This window comes from Carettochelys insculpta, chromosome 26 (genome assembly GCF_033958435.1).
Source record: "Carettochelys insculpta isolate YL-2023 chromosome 26, ASM3395843v1, whole genome shotgun sequence".
NCBI classification, from domain to species: domain Eukaryota; kingdom Metazoa; phylum Chordata; order Testudines; family Carettochelyidae; genus Carettochelys; species Carettochelys insculpta.
In genome coordinates, this window is record NC_134162.1 from 15,209,805 (window position 1) to 15,236,524 (window position 26,720).

At 57.9% G+C, this 26,720-nt stretch overlaps 1 protein-coding gene across 4 annotated transcripts; it reads right to left on the reverse strand.

The window, feature by feature from the left end:
- Positions 1–1,470: 1,470 nt before the first annotated feature.
- On the reverse strand, positions 1,471–18,665 carry PPM1J (protein phosphatase, Mg2+/Mn2+ dependent 1J). 4 transcript variants are annotated; one of them, XM_074977465.1, is made up of 10 exons: positions 18,403–18,665; positions 14,365–14,494; positions 13,610–13,768; positions 12,200–12,312; positions 9,064–9,148; positions 5,603–5,721; positions 5,271–5,334; positions 4,214–4,321; positions 3,542–3,693; positions 1,471–3,416 (listed from the first exon to the last, which is right to left on the reverse strand). In XM_074977465.1, exons 1-10 carry the CDS (start codon positions 18,651–18,653, stop codon positions 3,269–3,271), a joined length of 1,329 nt encoding a protein of 442 aa, XP_074833566.1. In that variant the 5' UTR covers positions 18,654–18,665; the 3' UTR covers positions 1,471–3,268. The 4 variants fall into 4 exon arrangements, with proteins under 4 accessions (XP_074833566.1, XP_074833565.1, XP_074833564.1 ...); XM_074977464.1 differs by having other exon boundaries at positions 13,610–13,933; XM_074977463.1 differs by having other exon boundaries at positions 13,610–13,936.
- Between the last annotated feature and the right edge of the window lie 8,055 nt (positions 18,666–26,720).

Sequence of the window (26,720 nt, forward strand, 5' to 3'; positions counted from 1 at the left end):
CATCCAAACAGGCGGGTCCCAGCGCAAGCAGCCAGCTCCAGCCATTGCAACAGCGTCACACTGCTATCCTAGCACGCTCGCTCAAGTCAAGCTTGTGGCAATCTGCCTGCCTAGACTGGGGTCTGCAGAAAGAGCCCTGTGATGGCGTTACCACAACAAGCCTGCTGAGCCCAAAGCTCAACAACTGATAGGTAAAGATTGCAGGCCAGGCACTCAGCAGCTCTGAAAATCAGGCCACTCCTTTGGGTGCCCACAGCTTCAGGCCCACCTGCTGGAAAATGCCAGCAAGGAATCCATACCCTTCTCCATGGTAGTGCGAGCTGACCCCAGTGTGTGCCACAGCCAATCCCGGACTCCCTGATTAACCATGGAATTGAGCTGACCTGTCACTTGGCTATCACACAGCTTTGGAGCTTCCACCATTTTTCATTACAGTCGTGGGTGGCCCCATTAGGCATGGATGAGAGATGCCCGACTTGAGAGTACTCACACTAGGCACGCCAGCACAGCAAGCTCTCGGGACTGGAGCCAAAGCCTGCTGAAGTCTGAGAACTTATCCACTGACTTGAGAGCTTTGGAGCAGGCCCCAGAATTCACCGGCTCCTTAGTCCCAACCTGAGCCATCAGCAGCAGAGGGAGCTCAGCTCATGGTTGCTGGGGCTGTCGCCAGCCCAGGAAGGGTGTGAGCAGCAGATGGAATAACCAGCCAAGAGAGTTCCTGGTTTGGTCAGGGGGTTGCAAATTTTCCCCACACAGCAATAAGAAAGGAAACCCTTGTCCACTCACAGACCAACCAGAAAAACATTCCATCTCCTGGAGAGGCCCAAGCACCGTTCTGGCCTCCACCTGCTGGGAATGCAGTGGGAAAGGTGTGATCAGCTGGATTGTTCCAAGGGAACAACCTACAGATTAACTTTCCAGAGAACTAAACTTTGTCTTGACAAGCACCAGGCAATGCACTATGGAGGAGAACAGACCCATCTTTCCACACTCACGGTACTCTGCTTGCTAGCTAAGGGCACCCAGAATCGCACCTCGGCTACTAGTCGCATTGTGGGTTAAAAAAATACAAAACCAAGTCAAAGGCTCTCAGAGGACCCGTGACTTGTTCTCTCTTCCACTCCTGGCTACACACGAGCCAACTCCACTCCTAGGGCTTCACTTTCCCTTGGGAGGGGAGTCAGTACAGTAAACCGTTTCACATCCAGCAGCCCCAGGACCTGGAGGTTGTCGATTCTGGATAATAGAGAGATATGCCTAGCAGTGCAGAACACTGAAGAAAAACAAGATTGGAAATTAAGAAACAAACAAAAATGTATGCAGAGGGCTGCACTTACCAGCAACGGGAGTATTGTACACTGTATTTGCTGTATTTACTTTCACTATGCTGTACTTCTGGCAAACCTAACTAAAATGTACTGATGGTTAAAATGCCAGTTACTTGTGGGCTCCAGCTGATAGAATGCCAGATATGAAAGAGTTCGCTGTAGTTACTAACTGGGCAACTCCCTGACTCAGCACTGCAGCCTGCTGACAATATGCACACACTGCAAAGTCCCGCTCTTAGCTCATTTGGAGTGGGGGAGATTTTGCACAATCTGATCTGTGAGAGTGAGGAGAAGACACTGGCTCAGAGGGGTCTCCATCTGGTGCATTGCTGTCAGCCCTGAGTCCTGTCCACATAAATTACTCACAAGTGACCGGCTTTGAGGCAAGACTCCTCCCCAGAAGGCTCTGCGATGAAGACTTGCTGGGCTCTCCGGTGGCATTCTCTGTGTACAAGCACACCTAGACACTGGGTGGCCTAGCGATCCCCCTCCCGCACAGAAATGTCAACAACGCTCCCTGGATGCCTTTGCGTTCCAACGAGGTGAGCCCAGTTTATTTACATCTCACCACTTACAAACAACCTCCTCAGAAGGTGACACACATTGTGACAGTGCTTGGTGCGCCCAGCGACAGCCGGACGCAAGGAACAGCCAAAGCCAAAGGGTGTTTCGTTTCTACCCAGGCAGCCTCTTATAGCTACAGTGCCGCACTTGTATCCTCCCCCTGCATCCCACACGGCAGAGGCCCACTGAGTCTGGGTCCCAGATCAGAGCTCTGCAGGATGTGCTGCTGCTTCTGAATCCAGCACTCTGCAGAGCAGAGCCCCAGCTCCAGCCAGGACGGAGCTGCCCACCGCTCTCAGAGCCATACAGAAAAGAAGGGACTTGCTTTTCTGGGAAAACACACCTCTTATGCATCATCTTTGGCTCGCCGCGCAGCACAGCGGTGCACCACAGGGAAGCAGCTAGGTCTCTGGGGCAGGCAAAACCAAACTAAGCACCGGTTCATCCCAGCTGGTGGAAACGTGGGGTGAAAGGTTTGTGGCCCTTTCATCCCAGCTGTTCTCACTTACATTTGAGTGTGGAAATGGTGAGACCAGCTCTTAACAACAAGCAGCAGTTGGGCTAATCCCCAGTCTTGACACCCAGGAACTCAGTGGTGGCCTGGGGTGGCGGGGGTGAAAGCAGCGGCAGTGGAAGGCGCAGAGGACCAGCAGGAGTGACAGCAGGGCACAGGGAGCCTGCTTACAGCTATTTCTAAGTATTTACACAGTGCCCACCACCTTGGCGACGGGGTGCCTACTGCTGGCTACAAAGCTGGGACGAGCAGACAGGAAGTGGCCAGCAGGCTGCATGGCTGGCAGGCAGGAGGCAAAGGGGGCCAGGTCACTGCCGACTGCCGAACTGCTGGCTCCCACATCCATCTCTGGCATGATGGTTACCTAGGCGACGAGCAGAGCCAGCATGCCAGACTGGGCGTGCCAGGCAGCCAGGCACTAGTGTAGTTAGAGGGTTGGACAGGCACCCGTCTCACGGGAAGGTGGGAGCAGCAGCTCAGAGCTCTGCCGATCTCCGACAGCGTGTGCTCCCCCATTCTCACATGAGCCTATCAGCAGCCCCCGGGGCTCTCTTCTGTCACTGCTGAGTGAGATTAAAAGCCCTCGCCCAGGGACCGGGTCGGGGAGGGCTGGTTATGGGTGATGGCATCAGAAGAGCCCCACGGCAAGGGCCCTGCCTGGCTTGGACGTCGCTGGCTGCTGCAGCTCTCTGCACTGCAGTGCCTAGGAAGCAGCAGGTGGAGAAGGGACTCTTGGGCAGCCCGGGCTCCAGGGTTTCTTACTCCATTTGTTGGAGGCAGGAAGCGCCAAGCTGCATGGTGAGGCAGCCCCAGTCTGGTCCCACGCCGCGGGAGCAGTGCTGTGCCCTGGGGCCGCGTGGCCTCACGTGTAATTGCCGGGGCCGCCCAGAGGAATCACGAAGACAGAGATGTCGTCTCCGGAGCCCAGCTTGTTGTTGGCCAGCCGCCAGCCTCGCTCCTTCAGCACCCCCCGGGACCTCACCACCAGCTCGTGGGCTGCCACAGTGTACCTGCAGGGCGACCATGGGCGGTCAGCTGAGAGCTGCCCCCATCCAGCCTGAACGGGAGCCATCTCAGGGAGGAGCCCTGGGTGCCTTGGGCAGCAGGAGCCTGCACGCCTGGCCCCTCAACTCACCTGCAGGGGTCATTGGGCTCATAGTCCATCAGCACTTCCGTCACCACGTTGGCCACCTCCCTGTCACTGGTAACGTCCCAGAGTCCGTCCGTGCCCAGCACCAGCACGTCGTCAGGGCAGTGCTCGTACTGCGTCAGGTCGTACACCCTCACCTGGAAAGAGGCAGGGGTTCAAAGCAAACACTGCCACTGGGCGGGGGCCCAGCACTTGTGATGGCACTTCAGAAAGGGTCTGTCTAGCTCCAGCCCTGCCCCACAGCACTGCTCCCCAGCCCATCTCCCCAGGGGCTCATCCCAACAGCTCCCAGAGCTCCCATCTCACGGTCTCCTTTGGAGCCATCCCCTGTCCCTGCTGGGCTCGGAAGCGCAGATAGGAAACCAAGACAAGCAGGGCCCTCCTCACACAGCCACGTGGCCCCAGCAGCCCTGCCCTGCCTCAGAGCGAGGGAGGGTACCTGACTTGAACACTGGGAAGCACTCAGACAGGTACCTCAAACAGACGGCTGGGCCCAGGCCGGGACGGCGTAAAGACAGAGCAGCAGTGCCTTGGCTGAGCTCCGGTGGTGCCAGCCCACGTCACTGGGCTGTCACTGGGCTAGCAGCCCCTCTCTGAGACGAGCTCCCATTCCCTAGCACCACCGCTGAGCAGCAATGACGGGCTGGCCGAACTCACCTCTGGGACACAGGAGAGGAAAGGCTTGATGTGGATATTGGAGTTGTAGACCTTCAGGTCGTGGTCTCCTAAGCCCCGTGTGACCCCGATCGTAGCCATTACCCGGGCCTGCGGAAAAGCAAATTTAATGGCATCACTGTCTCCCCTGGCACCAGGGAAATGATGGAAACGACCGCGAGTGCGTCTGCAGGGGCAGGAGTGGGCCATGGGGCTCATGAGAGAGCCCAGTGCAGGAATGAAAACCTTCCGAGACAGAAATCCACCCACAAGCTACCCACTGCAGAAGTCAGACAAGTAGAGTCTCCCCGCACCATTGCAGCCTCTGACATTCCAGTGCCATGCTTGGATTTCTATGTCCCCAATCATCTCCCGCCTGTGTCCAATGGCGATCGCGTCTGTCTGATGTCCTGTGCCCCATGGTCACCCCTTCTATCAGGCTAGCAGATATTTCATACAAAGTAGGCATTGTGAGGTACCATTTGAAAACTCAATCTCCTGAACACCAGGGGTCCTGTTACAGCGGGTGTCTAAAGCCTCAGAGCCAGCAAACGACTGGCCACAGAAACAACCATTCACCAGCAGGGGAGGCTGTAAACAAAGAATTTACACATCACCTTCCCGAGGACTCAAACTTCACATACCCAAACGATTTTCAGGCAAGTCGTTTACAATGCACCTAAAACTGTTTTGAATCTCACGTCCCCAGGTGGCTGTTTGGCCTACCCCAGCTGAGGGCACCGCTCAAAGCGGAGGAAAGGGAATAAAAATGATGGTCTCAGCCCACAAACGATCTCTCCTCCCTTGTCACTACTTGTGCCAATACAAGGCACAGCTTTCTGGGACTCAGGCTGAGGGACAGGTGGGTGTCACCCTCTGCTGGTTAACAGGGCAGCTGAGAGAGCACTCGTGTGTTCAGCTGGGGGGCCGAGCCTGGAGGGGTGGCTGTCCTGACAGTACAGGAGTGCAAAAACACCCCAGGTTGGTGAGCCAAGGGGACACAGCAGACTGGGAAAAGGGTCAGCCTGCAGCGCACACCTGCAGCTCCTTCACACTTTACCTTTTTGCCTTCTCCATAGATAAGTGGAAACTTCAGGTCATCTTCTACTATCCTTTTGTAGGCCCTGGTTACAAACAGACAGAGGACCTGTTAGTGGGTCAGTAAAGCTTCCCAGCAGCACCCTGGGCCATTTTCAACAGAGCAGCTAGCGGCCCTCAGGCAGTCAGGCCCCGCCTATGCTAGAAAAGCTGCTGGCAGCTGCCAACAGAGGGCTGAGCCCATCCCACGGAGCATGGCTGTGTGGTGGGGCACTTCCCTCTGCCGGGGCAGGAGGGTGTAAGCAGTGAAGTCCCCACGCTGGCACAGAGCGTAACAAGCAGTCATGGCATTACCAGCCATTCATGTTCTGGTCTCTGTACAGCATCTTCTTCCCCAGCTCCTTGTGCTGAATCCTCCGGGGAAACTCGAGGTGTGTGAACTCGTTCCCCAACAGCTCTGGCCTCAGAAACCCCTGCAGGGAGAAAACAGCAGGTTCCCCCTCAAAGCCCAGCTGTGCCTGGGAACAGAGAGGAGGAGGAGACACGGCCTGGGTCCCAGGCCAGCCGAAGGAGTTGTGCCGGACAGGGAGCCCCCATAACGCTTCCCATAAGTACTCCGGAGAGGATGGCTCTGACACTGGTGGGCAGGGGGTTTCCTGGGACACTCCACAGAGGGGCCACATCTGCAAGGGAAGGGCTCCAACTGTTGTATCACTGGTGACAACAGCAAAACATCTCGCTGTGACTGGGAAGGCTGCAGGGTGCCTACCCAGGGCAGCCACCACACAGCAGGGCACTGAAAGCCCCAGGTGCAGGTGCAAGCACAGACGCTCCCAGGATATCAGGGCTCAAGCATCTCTCGTCATGCTGATGGATGTTTGCCCGTGTGGCTCTGGAAAGGCTTTGCAATGACTGGCCCAGAGGGTCTGGCTGAAATATGCCAGGGAGAAAATTCAGAGGTGGCCAAAGCCCAGGTCAGGACCAGGTGCTCAGAGGTCACCCTGGGGTTGCAAAAGCACAGCAGAGCAGGGCAAGGAGGGCCAGACCCTCAGCCTGAATGAGCAGAGCAGAGGGGCAGACCGTAAATGGCCTGCACCCGGGCTTCAGAGATGCATGCAAGAGGGAGTGACTTCAATCCTCTCAGCAGGAGCCTCCAGGCCACAATTCACACCATGGCCTCTGCCAACCCCTTCTCCTCCCCGGACCACAAACACTGGATTCAGAGACTGAAGGAGCCCCTGGGGACAGGGCTGGTGTCAACAATGTCCAGTCCTTAGTGGAGCTTCTCCACCGATCTCATTCTACAAAGAGCAGGATCCTCTCCGGCGCCCAGTTCCCTTCCCAACCCCCACAACCGTCAGTCCCACATTTCCCTCTGGGCTGCACCATGAGAACCTCTCCTCTAACCACAGCTCACCTCCCCCAAGCAGAGCCCTAGCCGGAGAGCTGGCAGCCCCGCCTTCAAGTGAGTCTTCTATGTCGGTCTGCCCGGAGCTCACAGGAGCCAGGCAGGGACAGGGCAGTCATCACGCTGCACTGCAGAGCTCAGGGTTAGGGAAGACCCAGTGCCTAGGCGCAGGGAGGGACACAGGGTGGGTGGGGGATGCTAATGTTAGCAAGCCCTGGGGGACTGTGTGCATGTCTATACTTACAGAAGATCGATGTGCTGCGGTCGATCTTCCGGAGTTCGATTTTGCACATCTGGTGAAGATGTGACAAAATCGACCTCTCTGGGCTCGGCCATCGACCCCTGTACTCCATGCTATCTTGTTGAGTAAGGGATGCTACCCCCAGGCTAAAGAGGCTCAGACTCCCCTGGGGAAGTAAGTCAATTTCGATAGGTCGATTCTAGCTACACAATTGCCATTGCTAGAACTGCCTATCGGAAACTGACTTATTCCCCTAGTATAGACTTACCCTTTGAGGAAAGAAGAAGAGAGATGAGGCGACAGTGCAGACCACAGACAATCTCTGGGCTGCATTTGCTATCTACAGGAACAGAACTCTAAGCGTAGAAGAATAAACACCATGGATTTAACTTGTGTAATGGTCTGGCAAATTGGCCCCCAACTCTACAGCATGCAGAAGCATTGCTGCAGGGTCCTGCCTAGTACTGGGGTGCTCTTTGGATACAAACCCAACAAACGGACTTGGGCTGAAATGGATTCACCCAGGCCCATAGAGCACATGCTGGTTCAGTTGTCTGGTTGCTCAGATTTTCTGCCAAAAACAACTGGAGAGAATCCACTGCTGGGTGCAATTTTCCCCCTCCAGGGCTGTTTGCAAATAGAGCTGAAGCTAAGACACTTCTTGGTGATTTTCCAAGATACATTCTGAGCCAGGAAACCCTCAGCTAACTCCACTGTCACCTCCCACTTCCCTGTCTGGCAGGGATGGAGAGAGGTTTATTATAACCTTATCAAGTTTCATCTTGCAGCAGAGTAATTCTTCCAAGGCAAGCTCAGAAGGAAGCTTTCAGGGACCACAAAAGCGATGCTCCGACTTCCTCTGCTCACCTAGTGCTGTGGTGGACACCTTGCTGCAGAACCAAGACTTAGCGCTGGCCCAGTCTCCCGTCACCTGCTCCTCCAGGAGAGGACAAAGGGGCCTGGGAACGTGGTGACCAAAGCAGGGGCGTGTATTGTCCAGGAGACTGATGCTTTCAGGGGCAACGGGACAGCGTGAAAGAAATGTGCCAAGGGTGAGCCAGTGAGAGAGGGGACTCGCACTTCCCATCTGACTCCCCCAGGCCTGGCACACACATTACGCACTCGCCCTGACCACCACCCTGGAGAGCGTTGGCCTCTCTACGCCCAGAGCAGGGGCAGAACAAGCCAAGCTCTCCCCATGCTGGCAGGGCCACCCTTAGCATGCATGAGGCCCTACGCAGTCCTGCTGAACTGGTGCCTCTGTGCCCTATGGCAGCCTGGCGGGCGCAGGGGATGATTTTTAGAGATGTGATTTATAATCCTCAGCAACACACGAATGAAATATTTCAAGCACATTTTATACTCAGTTCTCGTTGACTAACCCAGTAAATTCAGACACTGACAGCATATACCCAGGTTGGCAAATGCCTGTTAAATGGCCTCGTTACCAAGTGAATGGCTCTTCCCCAGGTTCTGCTAATGGCTCCGGGTGGCTTTGTCACTTGCAGGTTAATGAGCTCCTCTCCCTCCGGAAGCAGTGCCACAGTGTGGGGACAGGAAGAGGCAGCTGGGTGGACATTAAGACCCAGTGGTGCCCCAAATTTTTGGATGCTCTACACCGCTGTGTCTTCTGCACATGGCTAGGGACAGCACCGCAAGCTGGCCAGCTCGGACCAAGAGGCCAGGTGGAATTCAACCCCTGGCCTCTCTGCGGAGGCTGCCACAAGATGCTTGTCTGTGCCAGAGGGAAGGGCTGAAGCTGCTGACCCACTCCCAGACAGCTGTGCATTAGGATCCCTGCCCAGCAGCACCAGGCTGGACCCTGTGCCCCCCAGGGTAACAGTCTCCTCTGCCATCCCCCAAGAGGGCCTGACCTGGGCTAGCCTGAAACTGGCACTGTAATGCCTAGAGGCCCCAGCTGTCCCTCCTAATCCCCAGCCAGACCCCCATTTGGCACCTACAGCACCCTGGGACAGAAGGGAAAAGCTGCTGCCCATGCCAAGGGTCGCACTTAGCCAACAGACCTCGCTGGGGACCTCGGCGTGGCTTTCGCTGCAGCTATTCCCCAGCTGTGCCTGCCCTGCATGCTACCCCGCTCCTCTGCTGCAGTGCAGCACTGCAAGGGACGGGTAGGAGGAGTCAGAGGAGAAGAAAGTTCTTTCTTACTAAAAGCTGCAGCCTCTGCCTCTCTGTCTCTGGTGTAAACTCCCTGGACATGGGAATGATTTCCCCATTACGGATGATTATGGCCCTGCAATGAAAGATGGAAGGATGAGGTTAGTGGGAAAGGGAAAGAGGCTGTTCTCGCACATCACAGAGAAGGGGGGGACGTACGGGGGCTCCCTCCCTCCCTCCCTCCCTCCCTGCTGGAAGCTCCTGGGTTGTTACTGCCCCTTGGAGGAGGGGGCATCGCGCACATTGCCCAGGCACGTCAGGTGGTTTTGTACCTTCTGCACTCACATGCCACCAGCCCCCAGCTAAGCTCCACCTGCCAGCCCTGAAGCTGCTGTTGGAGAGGCAGGCCTGGGGGACGCGGCTGCCTCAGGAAGAACAGAGGGGTTGAAAATGCAAAGCAGGAAGGGAGCAGAGAGAAGAGTCCGTGGCTGGAGGCGGAGTGAAAGGATCTGCACTAGGGTCACAGAGGCGTCATTACCAGAGAACAGCTCGGAGCACGCAGAACTCCCAGGCAGCGCACAGGCAGGATACGGGGGAAATCTTCCCCTGTGCCACTTGTGCACGGCAGGACAGGCTGCTCCTCTGATGCAGGAATAAAGCTGCCCCAGCACTTGGCCAGAGGTCGCCAAGGGTGGCGAAGGCCCCAGGGTGCCAGTGGCCCGGTTGGATCTGTCTTGCACTGCTCTCCGTGCCAGCAGCATCGCCTCCACACGCTGTGCTGCTGCTGGGGCACCCCGGGCCCCAAGTTCCCTCTGGTCAGGGGAGCAGAGCCCCCGACTCGGCTGTCTCTCTGGAAGGGTCTCAACGTTGCCAGCCAGCGGAAGAGTGGTGGCTGCTGACGTTCCAGGCCCAGCAGGGGCCATGTGAGAACAGAACTTGCTTCCTTCCGCAGAAGGTCCCACTGCTGGGTGTGCTCAGAGCCCCAGTCTGCTACAGCTTCTCCAGACCAGCAGCCATACGCCAACAGGGACTCGAGAGATGGCCTCTCCTGCCCTAGCTGGGTCTGCTCACGTGGGTGGCTTTCCCCAGACACGCAAGGGACAGGCTGGCAGTGTGGAGGTGCTCGTGAGGGGCTTCCTGAGGTTACACCTGCTCCCGCCAGCTGCTCGAGATGGTGGTGGAAGATGCACAGAGCACCTACCGCCTCACCACCTTGCGGCACGGGGCTCGACAGCCCCATACGTTTCACACTGAAGGCATCACAGTGTGGCCTGTTCCCCTGCCTCTGTATTCCCTAGCCAGAGCTCAGCCCTCTCCTGAGCAGCTGCTCCTCCTCCTCCCAGCTTCAACAGCTGGCAGGCTGGCCTCATTCAGCTTGTTCCTGCGGCAGCTCAGCTGGGAGCGAATCCCCTGCCACACACAGGCAACCAAGGTCAGCCCCCACCACCAACAGATTCCACCAACACCCAGGTTTGCTGGGATAACAGTTAGGACAGGGGGCACAATTCACAAAACTGCCTAAATGATTTAGGAGCCTAAATTCCATTGACTTTCACTAGAACGTAAGCACCCAAGTCACACGGGCTTTTCTGAGTAAGACTTAGACTGCAAGTGCCGAAGGGCTTTTCCACATACAGCATCTGCACCACTTACACTAACAACCTCCCGCACCAAAAAGAAAATAGTTCACAGGGACAAAAAGTGCACGTGCCACGGCCACGGGGGGGCACAAAAAGTGCACGTGCCTCGGCCACGGGGGGGCACAAAAAGTGCACGTGCCACGGCCACGGGGGGGCACAAAAAGTGCACGTGCCTCGGCCACGGGGGGGCACAAAAAGTGCACGTGCCTCGGCCACGGGGGGGCACAAAAAGTGCACGTGCCTCAGCCACGGGGGGGCACAAAAAGTGCACGTGCCTCGGCCTCAGCCACACGGGGTCCAACCACATAGCTGTGATGATGCAGGTCTTTTTTCTTTTAAAGGGCATGTTTATCTCCTCAGCCAGCCAGCGCCTGCGTTCTGGGGGAGGGAAGTCAGACCCGTAGCCACCAGGCAGCAAAGGAGTCTCCGAGCCTGCTTGCACTGGGGCTGCCACTGCCCTGCCCTGACCAGAGGAGGGAGGCCCATCCTGGACACTGGCCCCTGACAGTGTTCGTCATAAACTGAGCGCTTGGGCGTCTGACCAGGAGAGTCAGGTGCTGCCCACTGATCAGCAGATCGCCCATAGGCAGCAGCGTGTTCTCTGCCTTTCACAGAATCACAGGGCTGGAAGGGACCTCAGGAGGTCATCTACTCCAGCCCCCTGCTTCAAGCAGGATCAACCCCAACTAAGTCATCCCAGCCAGGACCTTGTCAAGCCGGGACTTAAAAACCTCAAGGGATGGAGAATCCACCACCTCTCTAGGCAACGCATTCCAGTGCTTCACCATCCGCCTGGTGAAGAAGTTTTTCCTAATATCCAACCTACACCTCTCCCTCTTCAACTTCTGACCATTACTTCTTGTCCTGCCATTTGACACCACTGAGAACAATTTCTCACCCTCCTCTTTAGAGCTCCCCTTCAGGAAGTTGAAGGCTGCTATTAAATCACTCCTCAGTCTTCTCTTCTGTAAACTAAACAAGCCCAAATCCCTCAGCCTCTCCTCATAGGTCTTGTGCCCCAGACCCTTAATCATTTTTGTTGCCCTTTGCTGAACCTGCTCTAGCAAATCCACATCCTTTTTATACTGGGGGGCCCAAAACTGAACACAATATTCCAGATGTGGCCTCACCAGTGCCGAATAAAGAGGAATAACTACTTCCCTAGATCTGCTCGAAATGCTCCTCCTAACGCACCCCAGTATGCTGTTAGCTTTCTTGGCTACAAGGGCACACTGTTTACTCATATCCAGCCTTTCATCCACCGTAACCCCTAGGTCCCTTTCCATCGTATTGCTGCTGAGCCAGCTCGTCCCCAGCCTGTAACAATGCCTGGGATTCTTCTGCCCTAGGTGCAGGACTCGACACTTCTCCTTATTGAACCGCGTCAGATTTCTTTTGGCCCAGTCCTCCAATTTATCCAGGTCCCTCTGGATTCTCTCTCTACCCTCCAGTGTATCTACCTCTCCCCCTAGTAACCCGTTACTCTGCCCACTGAGGGAAATGTCAGCAGGAACCCTGGCCTCTGCACACCCTCACTCTCTACCTACCTACTGTCGCCCGCGTTTGCCACATAGAACTTCCCCAGGAGGTAAACAGCAGCCAGGGCGCAGCAGCCTCCCGCCACAAGCTGGGTCGTCTGCTCCCACTCCATCTCCTTGTCCTGTGGAAACAGATGGCATGGCCAACCCATGTGGTGGGGGGGGGGGCAGCCAGACGACGTTAAGAAGTCAGAGCCCTCGACAGAGCAGGGCTCTCCTAGGCAGACTGCTGAACCAGACAGTGGGTGGGGAAGAGCTGCTCCCAGGGAGCAGCGGTTAGTGCTGCCACAGGCTGGGCACAGGCGTCCCAGCACCAACCCACCCTCCCGCACCAGCGCTCTGGCCTGAACACCCTCGCAGCTCCAGCAGCTCCTCATTGCGCCCTCTGACGTGGGTCTCCTGTCAACCCTGCCCCACAAGCTCTACAACAGCCATGGTCTGCTGCAGTGAGAGGGGCACTCCAGCTCCTCCAGCTCCCTCACATGCTCTGCTGGGCACTGCTGCTGGGTTGGGAGGCCAGGCCAGACACTGAGCGCCTCTCCCTGCTCCTGGGGCCTGTGTCTGAGCAAAATGAAGGGCCTGGCAGGCTGAGCACACGTCATCTCTGAGGCAGTGGCAGAGCCCGCAGCCCAGCAGGGGTTAGCAAAGGCCAAGGCAGGCTCCTGAATCCAGTCCTGAGACTGCAGCTAGCCAAGCACATGCCCCACAGACCAAAATAGCCCCCTGCCATCCCAGCAGCACACTGGCTGCTAAAGGACAGGAGTGTGCATTCCAGCTGGAATGCAGCTGCCCAGCCAAGGCCAGGACACACCCCCAGCTGATCCCAGGGCTCCAGCCAGCCAGCACTGGACACAGCGCACATGCTGTGGTTTCTATGAGAAGTGTGGAGGGGGCACCAGGGTTCTCCTGTGGCTCTCCTGGGGGAGGAAAGAGAGGAGTCCTGCAGAACGTGGCTTCCCTCGGCCTGTTGGAGGCTGGGAAAGCTGCAGAAATGAGAAAACAGCCAGGCAACTGCTATTTGGGTGCCATAAGGCAGCGTGAGAGGGAAATGCACATCAGTGTCCCTCCCCCCGGGGGCTTTAGTGCTTCCTGTTGCTAAGGAGGGCAAGCAGGGCACGGCACAATGCCCAAGCAAGACCCCTGAGCAGAGGAGCCCAACCTGTGCATCATGGGTAAGGAGGCAGGGCCCAGGGAGAGCTCAGAGAGAACGCCTCGCCTCCCTGTTGTACCTGTGGACACTCTCACTACCTACACACAGGCCCAATGCTTTCAGCGTTGAGGATCTGAAGTGGCAGTGAGTTCCACAGATTAACCATGCCTTGTATGTGGTGGGAAAGAGATTTATAGGCATCTCCTCCTGAAGCAGGTCTCTGCTCAGTGCCTCCCCTTCCACCACCTGCCCTGGGGCTGCAGGCTCACCATCCGCCTGAAGGCATTCTCGATCGCTCCGATCACCAGGCTCTCATGAGAGACGGCCTTCTCTAGGTGGAACCGGGGCAGGGCATCGTTGGGCAGCTCCACCTCCTTCTCTGAGAGGGGGGCCTGGCCCCGCTCAGCAGGGAGCACCCGCCAGTCGCTCTGAAGGCAGATCGGGGGAGGGGAGGAGTCCTGTAAAATATCCACCAGGTCCCGGAGCTGGTCCCGGATGTGGCAGTGCAGCAGCCTGGAAGCCAGGACCGCGGCACCGCTGCCTGCGTGGCCGTCAAACAAGCCCCAGTAGTGGAAGCCGAGCTCTGTCCTGCCCTGCTGGGAGAAGGGGAAGGGGAAGGGAATCCCCCTCTGGAGCAGACGGAAGGGAAAGAGAAGCAGCACAGTCGCGCAGGGAGGGGTAGGGTCAGAGTGCTGGGCCTGTCCCCACTCAGTGCCAGCTCTAGTCCAGCCCTAGAGGGGCCAGCCAAGCCGGCTGCTCAGTGACGTGGGTTAATGGTGGCTGCAGTTCGCCCCCACCCATGTGGCCAGCTCCGCAGCAAGGCCAGGCCCTGAATGGACTGAAACCCAACTGCAGCCCCGAGCAGGCCCAGGCCAGCTGGGCCTCCCCTCTCACTGTGTGTACCAGATGGCATTTTGTGGGCGTGTTCCCAGCACCACTTGGGCTGGACCATGGCAGGAGCCGGGTGTGGAGCAAAGCATCTGCACACGAGTTATGGCCAGTTGCCTGCGTTTGTACTGCTCACCTCCTCTGCTTCCACTGCGCTCTCCTGAGGAGCCAGGCTACCCCTCTGCGGACTGCATCGCCTGCCCACCACCACCACCTCGCAGCAGGCCTGGTCCTCGTTGTGCTGGCTCTTGCCAGCATTTATCACCCTAGGGGGATGGAAAGAGAGCATAGAGACCGTGATCTGGGGAAACGCCACTCTCTCCACGATTGCACACTCTGACCGCAGAAAGCGATGGCACCCGCCCGCCCGCCCGCCCTTCTCTCTCGTGCACGTACGGCATGTGGGGACCAACTTTTCAGCGAGAGCAGCCAGTTCATCCCTCCCAGTGCACCAAGCAAAGCGCCTGACTCCGAACCAGCTACAAGCCAGGGCTACAGTCCTGTGCAAGATACACATGGCAAGTTTTGCAGCCACAGGTCCTCTGCTCATGGATTGGGCTTTGTTCCAGCACGTGCCAAACTCCTTGGTGCCCCCTGGAAGGCCTCGCTTGTGCAAGCAGAAGTGGGCAGGCCAGATGCATCAGCAGCAAAGTTTGCAGATTGACACCAACTAAGCAATCTCCCTTTGCTAAGCACATTTTAGCTCTGGATTGCAAAACCTGCTTTGGGAGAGGACGTTGTAGACAGGCATAACAAGAAGTGCACTCTGGGCAGCAGCTCTTCCAGATGTTTGTAGGGAAGGACTCCTGTCACATGCACGAAAGTAGTCAGAGCTAAACTTAAGGGAGCTTTTAATGAGTTCCTCTAATGGTCTGAAAGGTTCCTACTTCTGAGACCTCAGGGCAGGGCTTTCTATTCCCGTTCTTGCACTGGAGCAGGTGATGAGGTCTCGCATGAAATTCTTACAAAAAAACTAGGCAAATACAATTTAGATGAGGCTACTATAAGGTGGGTGCATAACTGGCTGGATAACTGTACTTGGAGAGTAGTTCTTAATGGTTCTCAATCCTGCTGGAAAAGTATAACAAGTGGGGTTCCGTAGGGGTCTGTTTTAGGATGGGTTCTGGTCAATATCTTCATCAATGATTTAGCTATTGGCATAGAAAGTACGCTTATTATGTTTGCAGATGATACCAAGCTGGGAGGGGTTGCAACTGCTTTGGAGGATAGGGTCATATTTCAAAATGATCTGGATAAATTGGAGAAATGGTCTGAGGTAAACAGGATGAAGTTTAATAAAGACAAATGCGAAGTGCTCCACTTGGGAAGGAACAATCAGTTTCACACATACAGAATGGGGAGACTGTCTAGGAATGACTACAGCTGAAAGGGATCTAGGGGTTATGGTGGACCACAAGCGAAATATGCGTCAACAGTGTGATGCTGTTGCAAAAAAAAGCAAACATGCTTCTGGGATGCATTAACAGGTGTGTTGTGAACAAGACACAAGAAGTCATTCTTCCTCTCTACCCTGCGCTGGTTAGGCCTCAGCTGGAGTATTGTGTCCAGTTCTGGGCACCACAGTTCAAGAAAGATGTGGAGAAATTAGAGAGAGTCCAGAAAAGAGCGACAAGAATGATCAAAGGTCTAGAGAACATGACCTATGAAGAAAGGCTGAAAGAAATGTGCTTGTTTAGTTTGGAAAAGAGAAGATTGAGGGGGGACGTGGTAGCGGTTGTCAGGTATCTAAAAGGGTGTCATAAAGAAGAGGGAGAAAACTTGTTTTTTTTGGCCTCTGAGGATAGAACAAGAGGCAACGGGTTTAAACTGCAGCAAGGGAGGCTTAGGCTGGACATTATGAAAAAGTTCCTAACTGTCGGGGCGGTCAAACAGTGGAATAAATTGCCAAGGGAGGTTGTGGAATCTCCATCGCTGGAGACATTTAAGAACAGGTTAGACAGACGTCTACCAGGGATGGTTTAGACAGTACTTGGTCCTGCCATTGGGGCAGGGGGCTGGACACGATGGCCTCAAGAGGTCCCTTCCGGTCCTAGTGTTCCATGATTCTATGTTGCAGAATTCAGTCATTGGAGAGAAACTCAAAAAAACCCCATCCAGGCCCTGGCTTGTTACCATCACACAGTGAGGCTGAAAGCACTGCCAGTGCACATGTAAATGAGAAAGACGACCCTTTCAGAACTATAGCAATGGCAAAGGCTAAGAGGGTGACTGATCTTTTTATGCAGAGAAACAGCACCACCTCTGCCACAGATCCACTCACAACAACATCCTAGAGCTTTCTCCAAGAGTCCAGCACCTCTCCTCCCAATTTCCACCTGTCCCTGGGGTGGTGACATTAGGGTAGGTGTCACTGTGCTGCCCTACAGGGAAGCAATGTATCGGACAGGATTTGTGACTGAAGGACCAGAACAGAGCTGTGTGCGGCACCAACAGGGCAGAAAGTAGGAAGCACTTGGAAAAGCCAGGCCTCAAAATCTGTCCGTGACAGCCTGTGCTGCTGTGAAGAGCAGCCAAGTGGGCATCAGATGCAAGCCACACTGAACTGAACCTGACTTGCTCAGGTTCTTGCCGCTCTCCCAGCTTAAGAGGAGACCTCACCATGAAGCCCGGTATTGACCCTCCTCAGGGCCAGCTGCAGGGCAGAGCTGACAAAGCCAAAAAAGCCAGGCTGTGGGAGCCAGGCCTGGCCTAACCTCTCTGGAAAGGGCCCAGGTAGCACAGCCAACTAGCGCAGGGGCCCCTCTTGCCCTGAATGAGCACCAGGTGATCAGGTCTCTCAGAGGAAGTGTGAGGCTGCTCCTTTCCTGAAGCATGAGGTTCAGTTCCCTGCTTCTCAGGGTCTCTCCGGGCCTCTGGTTCCCTCTGTGAAAAGCGATGGTGTGAGGTGCAGCCGCTAAATGTAGCCCATGAGCCACCCAGCTCCTGGCTGTGTACATGCCAGTGACAGAGTCGCACATCACCAGAGACGGGAAGAGCCAGGCACCCTACCTGCTGCCCGTGGCAGTCTATCCAGCCAATGAACAGGCAAACCAAAAGCCCAAATGGTGCCTGTCCACACTGGCTAATGCCTTCGGCTGTGGTCATGCCACAACAGCCAGCAGCACAGCGCCCCGCCAGCAGCGACACATGGGGAAGGCTCTGCCGGCCTGGGGCTGAGGACGGGACTGCTTTAACCTCAGAAGCACACAGGTAAACCCAGAGTACTCCACAAGAGGAAAACATCGCTTCTGTCTTGCAGGCCGGGCACCAAACGGAGCAGAGTCAGCCCGGCCCAGCCCCATGACCTGAGCCACTGATGTTTGCAGTAGAGATCCTCTCCGGGCAGAGCCCCAATCGCTGTCTGACAACCGCACGGCACGGCACGGCACGGCACTCTACTGCAGGATGTCTGCCGGCCGAGGGCGGGCGGCTCGCTTTGCCAGGGGCTCACAGGTCCCCGGAGAACCACAGCGGCGCCTGCGGCAGAAGGAAAAGCAACACCGCACAGGCTGGGCGTGCAGCAGACTCTCCCCAGGGCAGTGCAGGCAGAGGCCTTGCTCCAGCCCTGCCCCTGGCTCCCGAGGCCTGACGGTGAATTACACAGAAGAGGGCGCAGGCGGCAGCTCCCGCACTCGCCTCTCTGGCACAGCCACGAGCTTTGCGCTCGCCCTGGCAGTCGGGCTGCGGGAAGGCAGAACTCGGGGCAGCCACAGCAGCCAGGGCGGAGCTGCGGGGGTCACAGCCTCCGGGGGAGCTGCCAGCAGCCCCTCTGGCCCCGGGCAGCCCTGTCCTGTCCTGGGCTCGGCTCGCTTCGCGGGCCTGCGTGGCCAGCACCGCCGGGAGACTGCGGAGGGGCCCGGCGCGGCGCAGGCCGGGGAAGACAAGGGCCCTGGAGGGGCAGGCGCTGCGCAGAGGAGCAGGGGCCATGGGGAGCCCGGGGCCGGTGCTGCCTGGCCCGAAGCGGGTTCCGCGGCCGCCCGCCCGCCCGGTTGGCAGCTGGCTCCCGGCCCCGGCCCCGGCCCCGGCCGTGCGTCCCCCCAGCGCCCAGATTCGGCGGCCCGCCCTGACTCGCGTCCCCGGCAGCGCAGCGCACGGGGCGCCTGGCCGGCGGGAGCCCCCGGGTCCCCTCCCCTCCCCGGCGCGGCGCGGCGCGGCGCGGCGCGGCGCGGCTCACTCGGCGTAGCCCGTGCTCCAGGGCAGGCGGCGGCTCTCCCGGGGGCTCTGCACGGCTCGGCCCGCGTGGTCGTCCGCCCGCTGCAGCTCCTCCGAGGTGAGCTGCAGGAAGGCCGGTCTGCAGAAGGCGCCGCCCGCGGGGCCGGGGCCGGGACCGGGGCCGGGCGGCGAGTCCCGCGGGGGCTGAGCGCCGGGCGCGGGGCCCAGAGCCCCCACCAGCTGCGCCACCGCCGAGCGCACCCGGCCCAGCATGCTGCACCGCCGGCCGGCCTGCCCGCGCCGAGCAGAGCCGCGCCCGGGGGCGGGCCGCTCCCCGCCTCCTGCCGGGCACGGGCTCGGGCTCAGGGGCGGCTGGCTCCGCCCCAGCGCCTCAGACCCCGCACCGCTGTGCCCCCCGCACCCGCAGCGCCCCTGCACCCGAACACCCCTGCACCCGCTGTGCCCCCCGCACCCGCAGCGCCCCTGCACCCACTGTGCCCCCCGCACCCGCACGCCCCTTTATTAAAACCCCCCGCACCCGCAGCGCCCCTGTACCCGTTGTGCCCCCTGTACCCGAACCGCCCGTGCCACTGTGCCCCCAGTGCAGTTAGCTGGGAGGAACGGCTGCTATTCCAAAGTAGCTGTGCAAGCTCCTACACAAGGCAGCCACTATTTCAAAATGGCAGCCGGCTGAGCTAGAACTTGGTAACAGGTGATGTACAAGGAATCGTGCCTGGTTCGGACTAGGGGCTGTGTAGACAGGAAGTAGGGCCTATGTCGAAATAAGCTATTCTAGAATAGCCTCTTCCAAAATAATTCTGCTGGGTGGCCATAGTCGTGCCGATTACATCACTCCCAGGGGCTGGATTGTGTGTGGCCACACGACTTCAGAATGAGTTTTGCTTATTCCAGGGCTTCCCCGTAGTGTAGCTGCATTGTTCTGCAATAACTCATTTGGGAATGTTAACTTTGGAATAAGCTATTCTGGAATAACTGTGCTGTGTACACGTACCCTCTCTGTGGTCCCTGATCCCCCCATTTGTGGAGAGACACAGAGGTAAAAGCAGCATTTGAGAGGGAGGACATTATGTCTCCTAGGGCAGTGGCTCTCAACCTGTCCAGACCACTGTACCCCCTTCAGGAGTCTGCTTTGCCTTGTACCCCCACCTTTCACCTCCCTTACAAATTACCTCCTTACAAAATCAGATCTCAGAATGCAAAGAGGTGTCACTGCAAAGCGGGACTGAAAACTGCTCGCTGACTCCTTTGTACCATATAGCTCTAAAAGAAATCAACCGAGAGATAAACATTGCACTTACGTTCAGTTATACGGTACTCAGAGCTTCTAAACAGTGATTGTAGGGAACTGTAGTTGGCACTCACTTAGTGCTTTATATGTGACCTGTTGTAAAACTAGACAAATACTGGATGAATTGGTGTAAGCCCTGGGAGACCTCTGTCTACCCCCAGGCGTGTGTGTTTACCCCGGTCGAGAACCACTGCCTTAACCTCCCCCTCAGCCAATGCAAGGCCGCCCCTCCAATGCCTTGTTCACTGCCCATTTCTAACTGCTGTAATTTACTACTGTCTCCCCTGGGTTAAAAGCTCCCACCAGACTGTTTATCAAAACAAAAAGCAGTCAAGTAGCACTTTAAAGACTAGCAAAATAATTTATTAGGTGAGCTTTCGTGGGACAGACCCACTTCGGGTCTGTCCCATGAAAGCTCACCTAATAAACTATTTTGCTAGTCTTTGAAGTGCTGCTTGACTGCTTTTTGTTTTGATAATGTATAGACTAGCACGGCTTCCTCTCTGTTACTATTCAGACTGTTTATGTGATCCTGAACTCTGGCATCACAGAAACAAGTCTCCGATTAGGATTTCTCACCTGGTGTTTCACTGAAGCAGCATGAGGAGCCAGACCACCCGTCTATCTTTTCTCCTATCCTCCCTTTTCTGATGGCCTGTTTTTCTGCATTTCCATTTGCCTGTGTATGGGGACGAGCAATGCTGGGGAACCCCTCCCGCAGAGAGACTTGTCAATAACTAGCTTTGAGTCTGTAAAGCAACTCAGTGAACTCCAGGAGCGTAACAACACTCGGCCTGAGTTCTCGTCAATCTGTTTGAGAAGGGGTGCACACCCAGCAACGGGCTGGGTGAAAACTCCTGCTGTTTTTAACTCTCACACCCCTGGCTTGTGTCCCTGTTCTCAAGTTGCGCAGTCAGGGTTCCACATGGCACACCCATCCACTCAGTGGAACCTCACATACCTCTGGCTGCTCTCTGTGCGGTGTTGTCGGAAGCAGGGCTCCCCAGGTTTGCAGCTTACACCCTGCAGAAATTCAAAGGAAGGGTGAGGAAGACATAACATGATTGTTCAGTAGCATTGGAGGAAGAGCTCCAAATCCCTCTTACTGTGCCTGCTGGAGCTGCAGTGGCCATGCACAGCCCCTTCTCACCAGGGTCCTGTCTAATATCTTCCATTCCTGGGCGGAACAAATTTTGCTGTGTGCCCCAAGGTATGTGCAGATGTGCACCACCAGTCGAATCACATGCTTCTGGCTGTGGGCGCCCTGTTGGGTGCTCAGCGTACAGGTGTTCAGCTTACAGGTCACACTGCACCTGGCCCCAGGTTGCTGCGGTGAGAGCAAATTTGGGTAGCCCCCTCTTCCCAGGGCAGCTTGCCTACTGTCCCCTCGTTCCCAGCCCCAACCTGCAGCTATGATTGAAATGAAGCAGCTACAGATCAACCGTGTTAAGGACCCAAGCACCGCTGGGTCAGTCACTGTGTAACCGGCGTCTGGCTGAAGCTCAGAATCAGCACTGCCAAATGGCAAGCTCAGCAGACGAGCTGCCACCCTTACCCTGGAAAGCCCTCTACCCTGCCCAGGCTGAGGCCACAGGTGCACCTCTGCAGTTGCTTGGGAACTGGTCTCTGCCAGCGCGCTGGCAGCACTTCTCCCCAGTATGAAACTCACAAAACAAACCCATGTCCTGATGGCTAAAAAGCGCCAGAGAAGATGCTTGCAGGGCAGTTTGCTTCCCCGTGCAGTATCTAGAAGCCGCTTTTCCCCAATAGGTTGAAATGGCAGCGGGGGCAGAGGGGCGGAGGAGGGAGTGTTGACTGGTTAGTGTCACCTGGCGAAGAGTCCAGGGAGAAGAGAGCTGCTAATAGCCTCTTGTGCTGCAGCCCCCTGGAAGGCCCAGGGAGGCCTCTGCAGTGTCTGGCCACCCACCGTTTGAACCTGGGCTCCGTGTCAGAGGTCGGAGCCCTTTACCGGCTTCAGGTGGAAGTCAGGAGGCCAGGAGGGACTTGGCTCGTCAAGGCACAGACACGTACCTGTGCACTATTTGCACTCGCTCTTTCTTGCTGAGTTTGCTGCTCCCCAACCAGGGTTGTGACTGGAACGAGGGCTTGGCTCTGCCCCAGTCAAAAGGGTTCAGCCCCTTTGATATCACAGCTACAACCATGCTCAGTTGCTGCCCCTGGTTTGGTCCAGTCCCCTTGCAGGCGCTCCGGCTGCCTTGTCTCAGGCTATTTAAGCCAGGCCCCCAGGGAAGCAGGGAGTTACCGTGGCCATAGGGCTGACAGCTGTCTCTCTCCCGTCCTGTGATATCTGCTCAGGCAGTGCAGCCTTGGGCAGGCCGGGGCTGAGTTTCATCTTTGGACTAAGACGCAGGTGTTTCACCCACTTTCTTCCCTGCAATCCAGCCTCCTCATGGCTCTGTCTCAGCTCCAGCCTGCTGAGGTGCAGGGTTTCTATGACAACGTGGAGCGCTGCTGACGTCTGCTGCCTTAGCCAGTCATCTCCGAGGGAGGGAGGCGGAGCAGGGGTGGGGCACAGGCAGAGTGCCCACTGGGAGGGCATACGTGGGGTGAGGGTTCTCTCCTTCCTGCCCTCCCTGGGGTGCTCCCACACCGGGTTACACGGGAGGCACAGATGGGAACCTGAGGTAGACTTGCCCCAGGCCATATAGGGCGCATGGGCACAGCCAGGCACAGAACTCTGGCGTGCTGATCTCTGCTAGCCAGGCCAACGTACGGGGCATCACACCTGACTCATGGGGTTGCCTTGGTTCCAAGAGCACCTGCCTCGCTTGCCGCGGGTGCGGTGAGCCAGTCAGTGAGCAGCAAATGAATTGGGGCTCTCCTGCTCTCCAGAGCTGGGGACAAACAAGCTGTGCTGTGCTGTGCCGCTGAGAGGCCTGCTCCCATGGGCTCCACTCCATGGTTTTCCACAGCCACCCTTCTTGTCCTTGTGTGCTGGGCTGGGCTGTGCCCCACAAGTAATCCCACGGCTCACTGCCATGCACCCCGGGGGCTCCTCTCCCTCACGGCAATGGCAGTGCCTCAGTCTTGTCCAGGCTCCTGAGGAAATCACAGCACCTGTATGGATAGGAATGCGGCTGGACGAACCTTGCTGGCTGACCTGGAGTGCACCCAGCCTGCAGAAGGGCTTGGTGTATTGTCATCCCTATCCTAGGTTGAAGATTGAGTGGGCCCCAGACCCTGGTTCAGTAATCTCTGCTCTGACACTGACTCAATCTGTGTCCTTCTGAAAGTCACTTAAGGGCAAACCTGACCATTGGTATCTAATGTTGGGTGTGGATTTCTAGGCACTCATAGGCAAAGTGGGTTACAGCTCCTGCTGCCCAAAGATGCTCCTTATGGGATGGGGAGGCAGGCCAAGGAGGCTCTGGGATCTTGGGATGACTCTGCAGCTAATGGTAGTTCTACTGCCCAAGTGAAACACAGCCACAGCTGATGGGACAGGGTATTTCCTGCCCAAATCACTGCCATGGACAGATGGTCCCCAGCTCAGATATCTGCTGCCATCCATTACTTCATATCTCAGGATACAACAACTACAACCACCACAGCTCACCCGACAATATTGTTAACCTTTCCAGCTACAAACTCAGCCCAGCAGAAGAGTCTCTCTTACCCAGGGGTCTTTCTGTCTGCCACACTTCCTCCACAAACTTAATACAATTTTGTGGTGACCTCGAAGCCTTCTTTCGCTGCCTCCATCTAAAGGAATTCTTCCAACGCACCTATGAACATCAGTCGTCCCCCCCAACACTAAAAGAAGAACTCTATGTGGACTCCCCCTGAGAGTCGTAGCGACAGTCTGGATTTCTAGATTCAATGCTTCCACGACCGTGCACGGACTGACATTATACGCAAACCCCAAATGAGACACAATAGCTGTGTATACACGTGCACGCTACTTCGAAGTAGCGGCACTAACTTCGACGTTAGGCGGCGAGACGTCGAAGTCGCTAACCCCATGAGGGGATAGGAATAGTGCCCTAAGGGACAGTGTAGACGATCCGTGTCCCGCAATGTCGAAATTGGCGGGTCCTCCATGGCGGCCATCAGCTGGGGGGTTGAGAGACGCTCTCTCCAGCCCCTCAGCTCACTGGTGGCCGCGTGGAGCGGCCCCTTAAGGGTCCCCTCCCCCGCCCTGACTCTGCAGGAAGCTGAGGCAACGTGCAGGCTGCAGCCTGCACACGCGGCCAGCCTGCACAGCCATCAGCCACCCACCCAGCGGCGATGGCGAGCCAGGAGCCCCCCCAGCGCCCCCAGGGCCCCCCCCCAAGGGGAGCCAGGGCAGCCAGTCTGGAAAGCGGCAGCGGGGCCCCTCCTGGACGGAGGCCGAGCTGCGGGACCTGCTGGGGCTCTGGAGCGAGGAGGAGGTGCTCCAGGTAATGGGGAGCAAGAGGCGGAACGCGGATGCGTTCACGCGGCTGGCCGACGGCCTGGCTGCCCGGGGTCACCCTGCCCGCACTCCGGACCATGTCCGGAGTAAGGTCAAGGAGCTGCGGCAGGGTTACGCCCGGGCCCGGGATGCGGCCAGCCGATCTGGGGCCGCCCCCGTCACTTGCCCCTTTTACAGGGAGCTCAGGGACATCCTGGGCTCCCGGCACACCTCCTCCCCTCCGGCCACCCTTGACACCTCGGCTGACGAGCCCCAGCAGGCCCTGCAGCCGGAGTCCGCCCCGGAGGCAAGCCCCGCACCCCGGGGGCCCCCCCCGGAGGCCATCCCTGGGACATCAAGGCAGGAGGAGGAGGAGGAGGAGGGGGGGGGGGGGGCTCCTCCTCCGCAGAATCCAGCCTGCAGATCCTCCTCCTGCCATCCCGGAGCAGCAGCAGGGCCTCTGACCCCCAGGGATCTCCAGACCGTGGGAGCGGACCCACAGGTAGGTACCCCTCTCTGGTGGACACCCCGGGGCTGGAGGGGCGGGGGTAACAGAGATGTGTCCAGGGCCCCCCACACGCTCACATGGCCATGGCCCCAAGGACACCAGGGCCATGGCCCTCACAGCACTGCAGCCATCAGCCCCTACCCCCCCCCACCCTGCATGACAGTGCCATGCCCCATCCCCGGGCCAGGGGGGAGCGGAACCTCGAGGGGCCCCCGGGCGGAGGGGGTGGGACACCCCGCAGCAGCAGCAGCATGTGATGGAGTGGGGGGAGTGCCAAAGGGAGACTCAGGCTACATATGAGCCACAAGAGCCGAAGAGCTCCCAGGGCCAAAGGAGGATCCTGGTGCTACAGCTGGCAGGTGACACCTCTGCCCTGAACAAAGAGGAGGGAGGAGCCGAGCTGGCTTGGAATTGGGGGGCGAGGGCGGGGGCCACAGGTAGAGGCTAGGGGAAGGGAGAGCTGGTAGGCAGCCAGCCAGAGGAGGGGGAAAGCTGCATCCCAGAGGGGCCCCCCTTGGGGTCTTCTCCCCACGACGGGTTGGAAGGACTGTCTCTTCCGACAGCTGGTGCTGTCACTCCTGCCAGAAATTGGCCATCTGTGGGCTAAGAAAGCTCTCCTGCTCTCAGACCCTGCGGGGTGAAGTGAGAGTCGCTCCCACCAGGGGACGGGGTGCAGGGCAGGGGGACCCCTGAACCCCATCCATCACAGCAGCATCTCCCGGGGACGGGGATGGGGAACCTGCAGCACAGGGCGGGGGGGACAGAGGCCACGGCTCGGGGCCCACACTAACGCCTGTCTCCATTCTTCTTTCCCCCCTCCTCTCCTGTGTCCTGCACCTGCACCATCCAAAGGACCGGAAGAGAGCACCGGCGAGGCCTCAGTTGTCCCGGAGAGCCCTCTGGGACCATCGCTCCAGGGCAGCCCCTCGGCCGAGGAACGACCGGCCCCGCGGAGGGCTAGACGGCGGACCCCGCGCCTACTACCGGCGACGGCGACGGACCCCCAGCTGCTGGCCATCCTCCGCCGGCAGCTGGAGGTCTCGGAGCAGCACCTCCAGCTGCAGGAGCGGGCGCTGGCCTGGCGCCAGGAGGCATGGGGGGCCTATATGCAGACATTCAACCAGCTGGTCGACTATCTGGCCCCCCATGCCGCGCCGGCCGAGCCATCGCCCGCCCTGCCCGCTCCTGCAGCCCCACCACCAGCTGCTCCGGCCGTCGCCGGGCCGTCCGCCGTCGCCCCACCACCCACCCGCGAGGGCCAGAGCGCCGAGGGACCCCTGGAGCCACCTGAGACTCGCCGGCGCCGATACCTTCTGGTCCAGCCCACTCCCACCCAGCCACGGACCAGACTGCAGGCACGGTGGGGCTCCCGGCCGGGCACGCCCAGTGCTGGGCTATAGGGGCGAGGGGCCCAGGACGTGGCCCCCCCCTTGTTGTATATAGTTGGACTCTTTTGTTTTGGTGCCCCCGTTTGCCCCGTCCCCCCCCTGTAAATAGTTCTCCCCGTTCTCCTCCCTGGTTTCCTTTTTTGATGGCGCACAGTTGTTTGCTTTGTTGTATTGTTTTATTTGTACACATATTGCTTTTGTGGAACGTTTGTCCCTACTTTTTGGTTTGTGTTTGACATATATATTTATTGAGCCAAAAAAAAAAAAAGTTTCTGAAAGACAAAAAAAAAGTTTACGTTCAGCCACAAGTTCGTGCTGTCATTTGTCCAGGACAAGTGGGGCGGGAGGCGGTGGGGTGCTCCATGGTGTGGGCGTTGGGGCAGGAGTGTGGGGGAGGAAGGGGCGGGCAGTAGGGGGCCTGGGCAGAGTTCACCCCGCGGCCTGTTGGTCGAAGTGGGCCCACAGGGCCTCCCGGACCCGGGTCCCCTCTGGGTCCACCTGCCGACTGGGGGCAGCAGGTGGCTGCACGTGTGCCCTGCCGGCCTCCGCGGCCCAGCCCTGCAGAAAGGTCTCCCCCTTGCTCTCCACAAGGTTGTGCAGGGCGCAGCAGGCACCCACAATCTGGGGGATGTTGTTGGGGCCCGCATCCAGGCGGGTCAGGAGACATCGCCAGCGTCCCTTGAGGCGGCCAAATGAGCGCTCCACCACCTGGCGCGCACGGTTCAGGCGCTCGTTGAAGCGC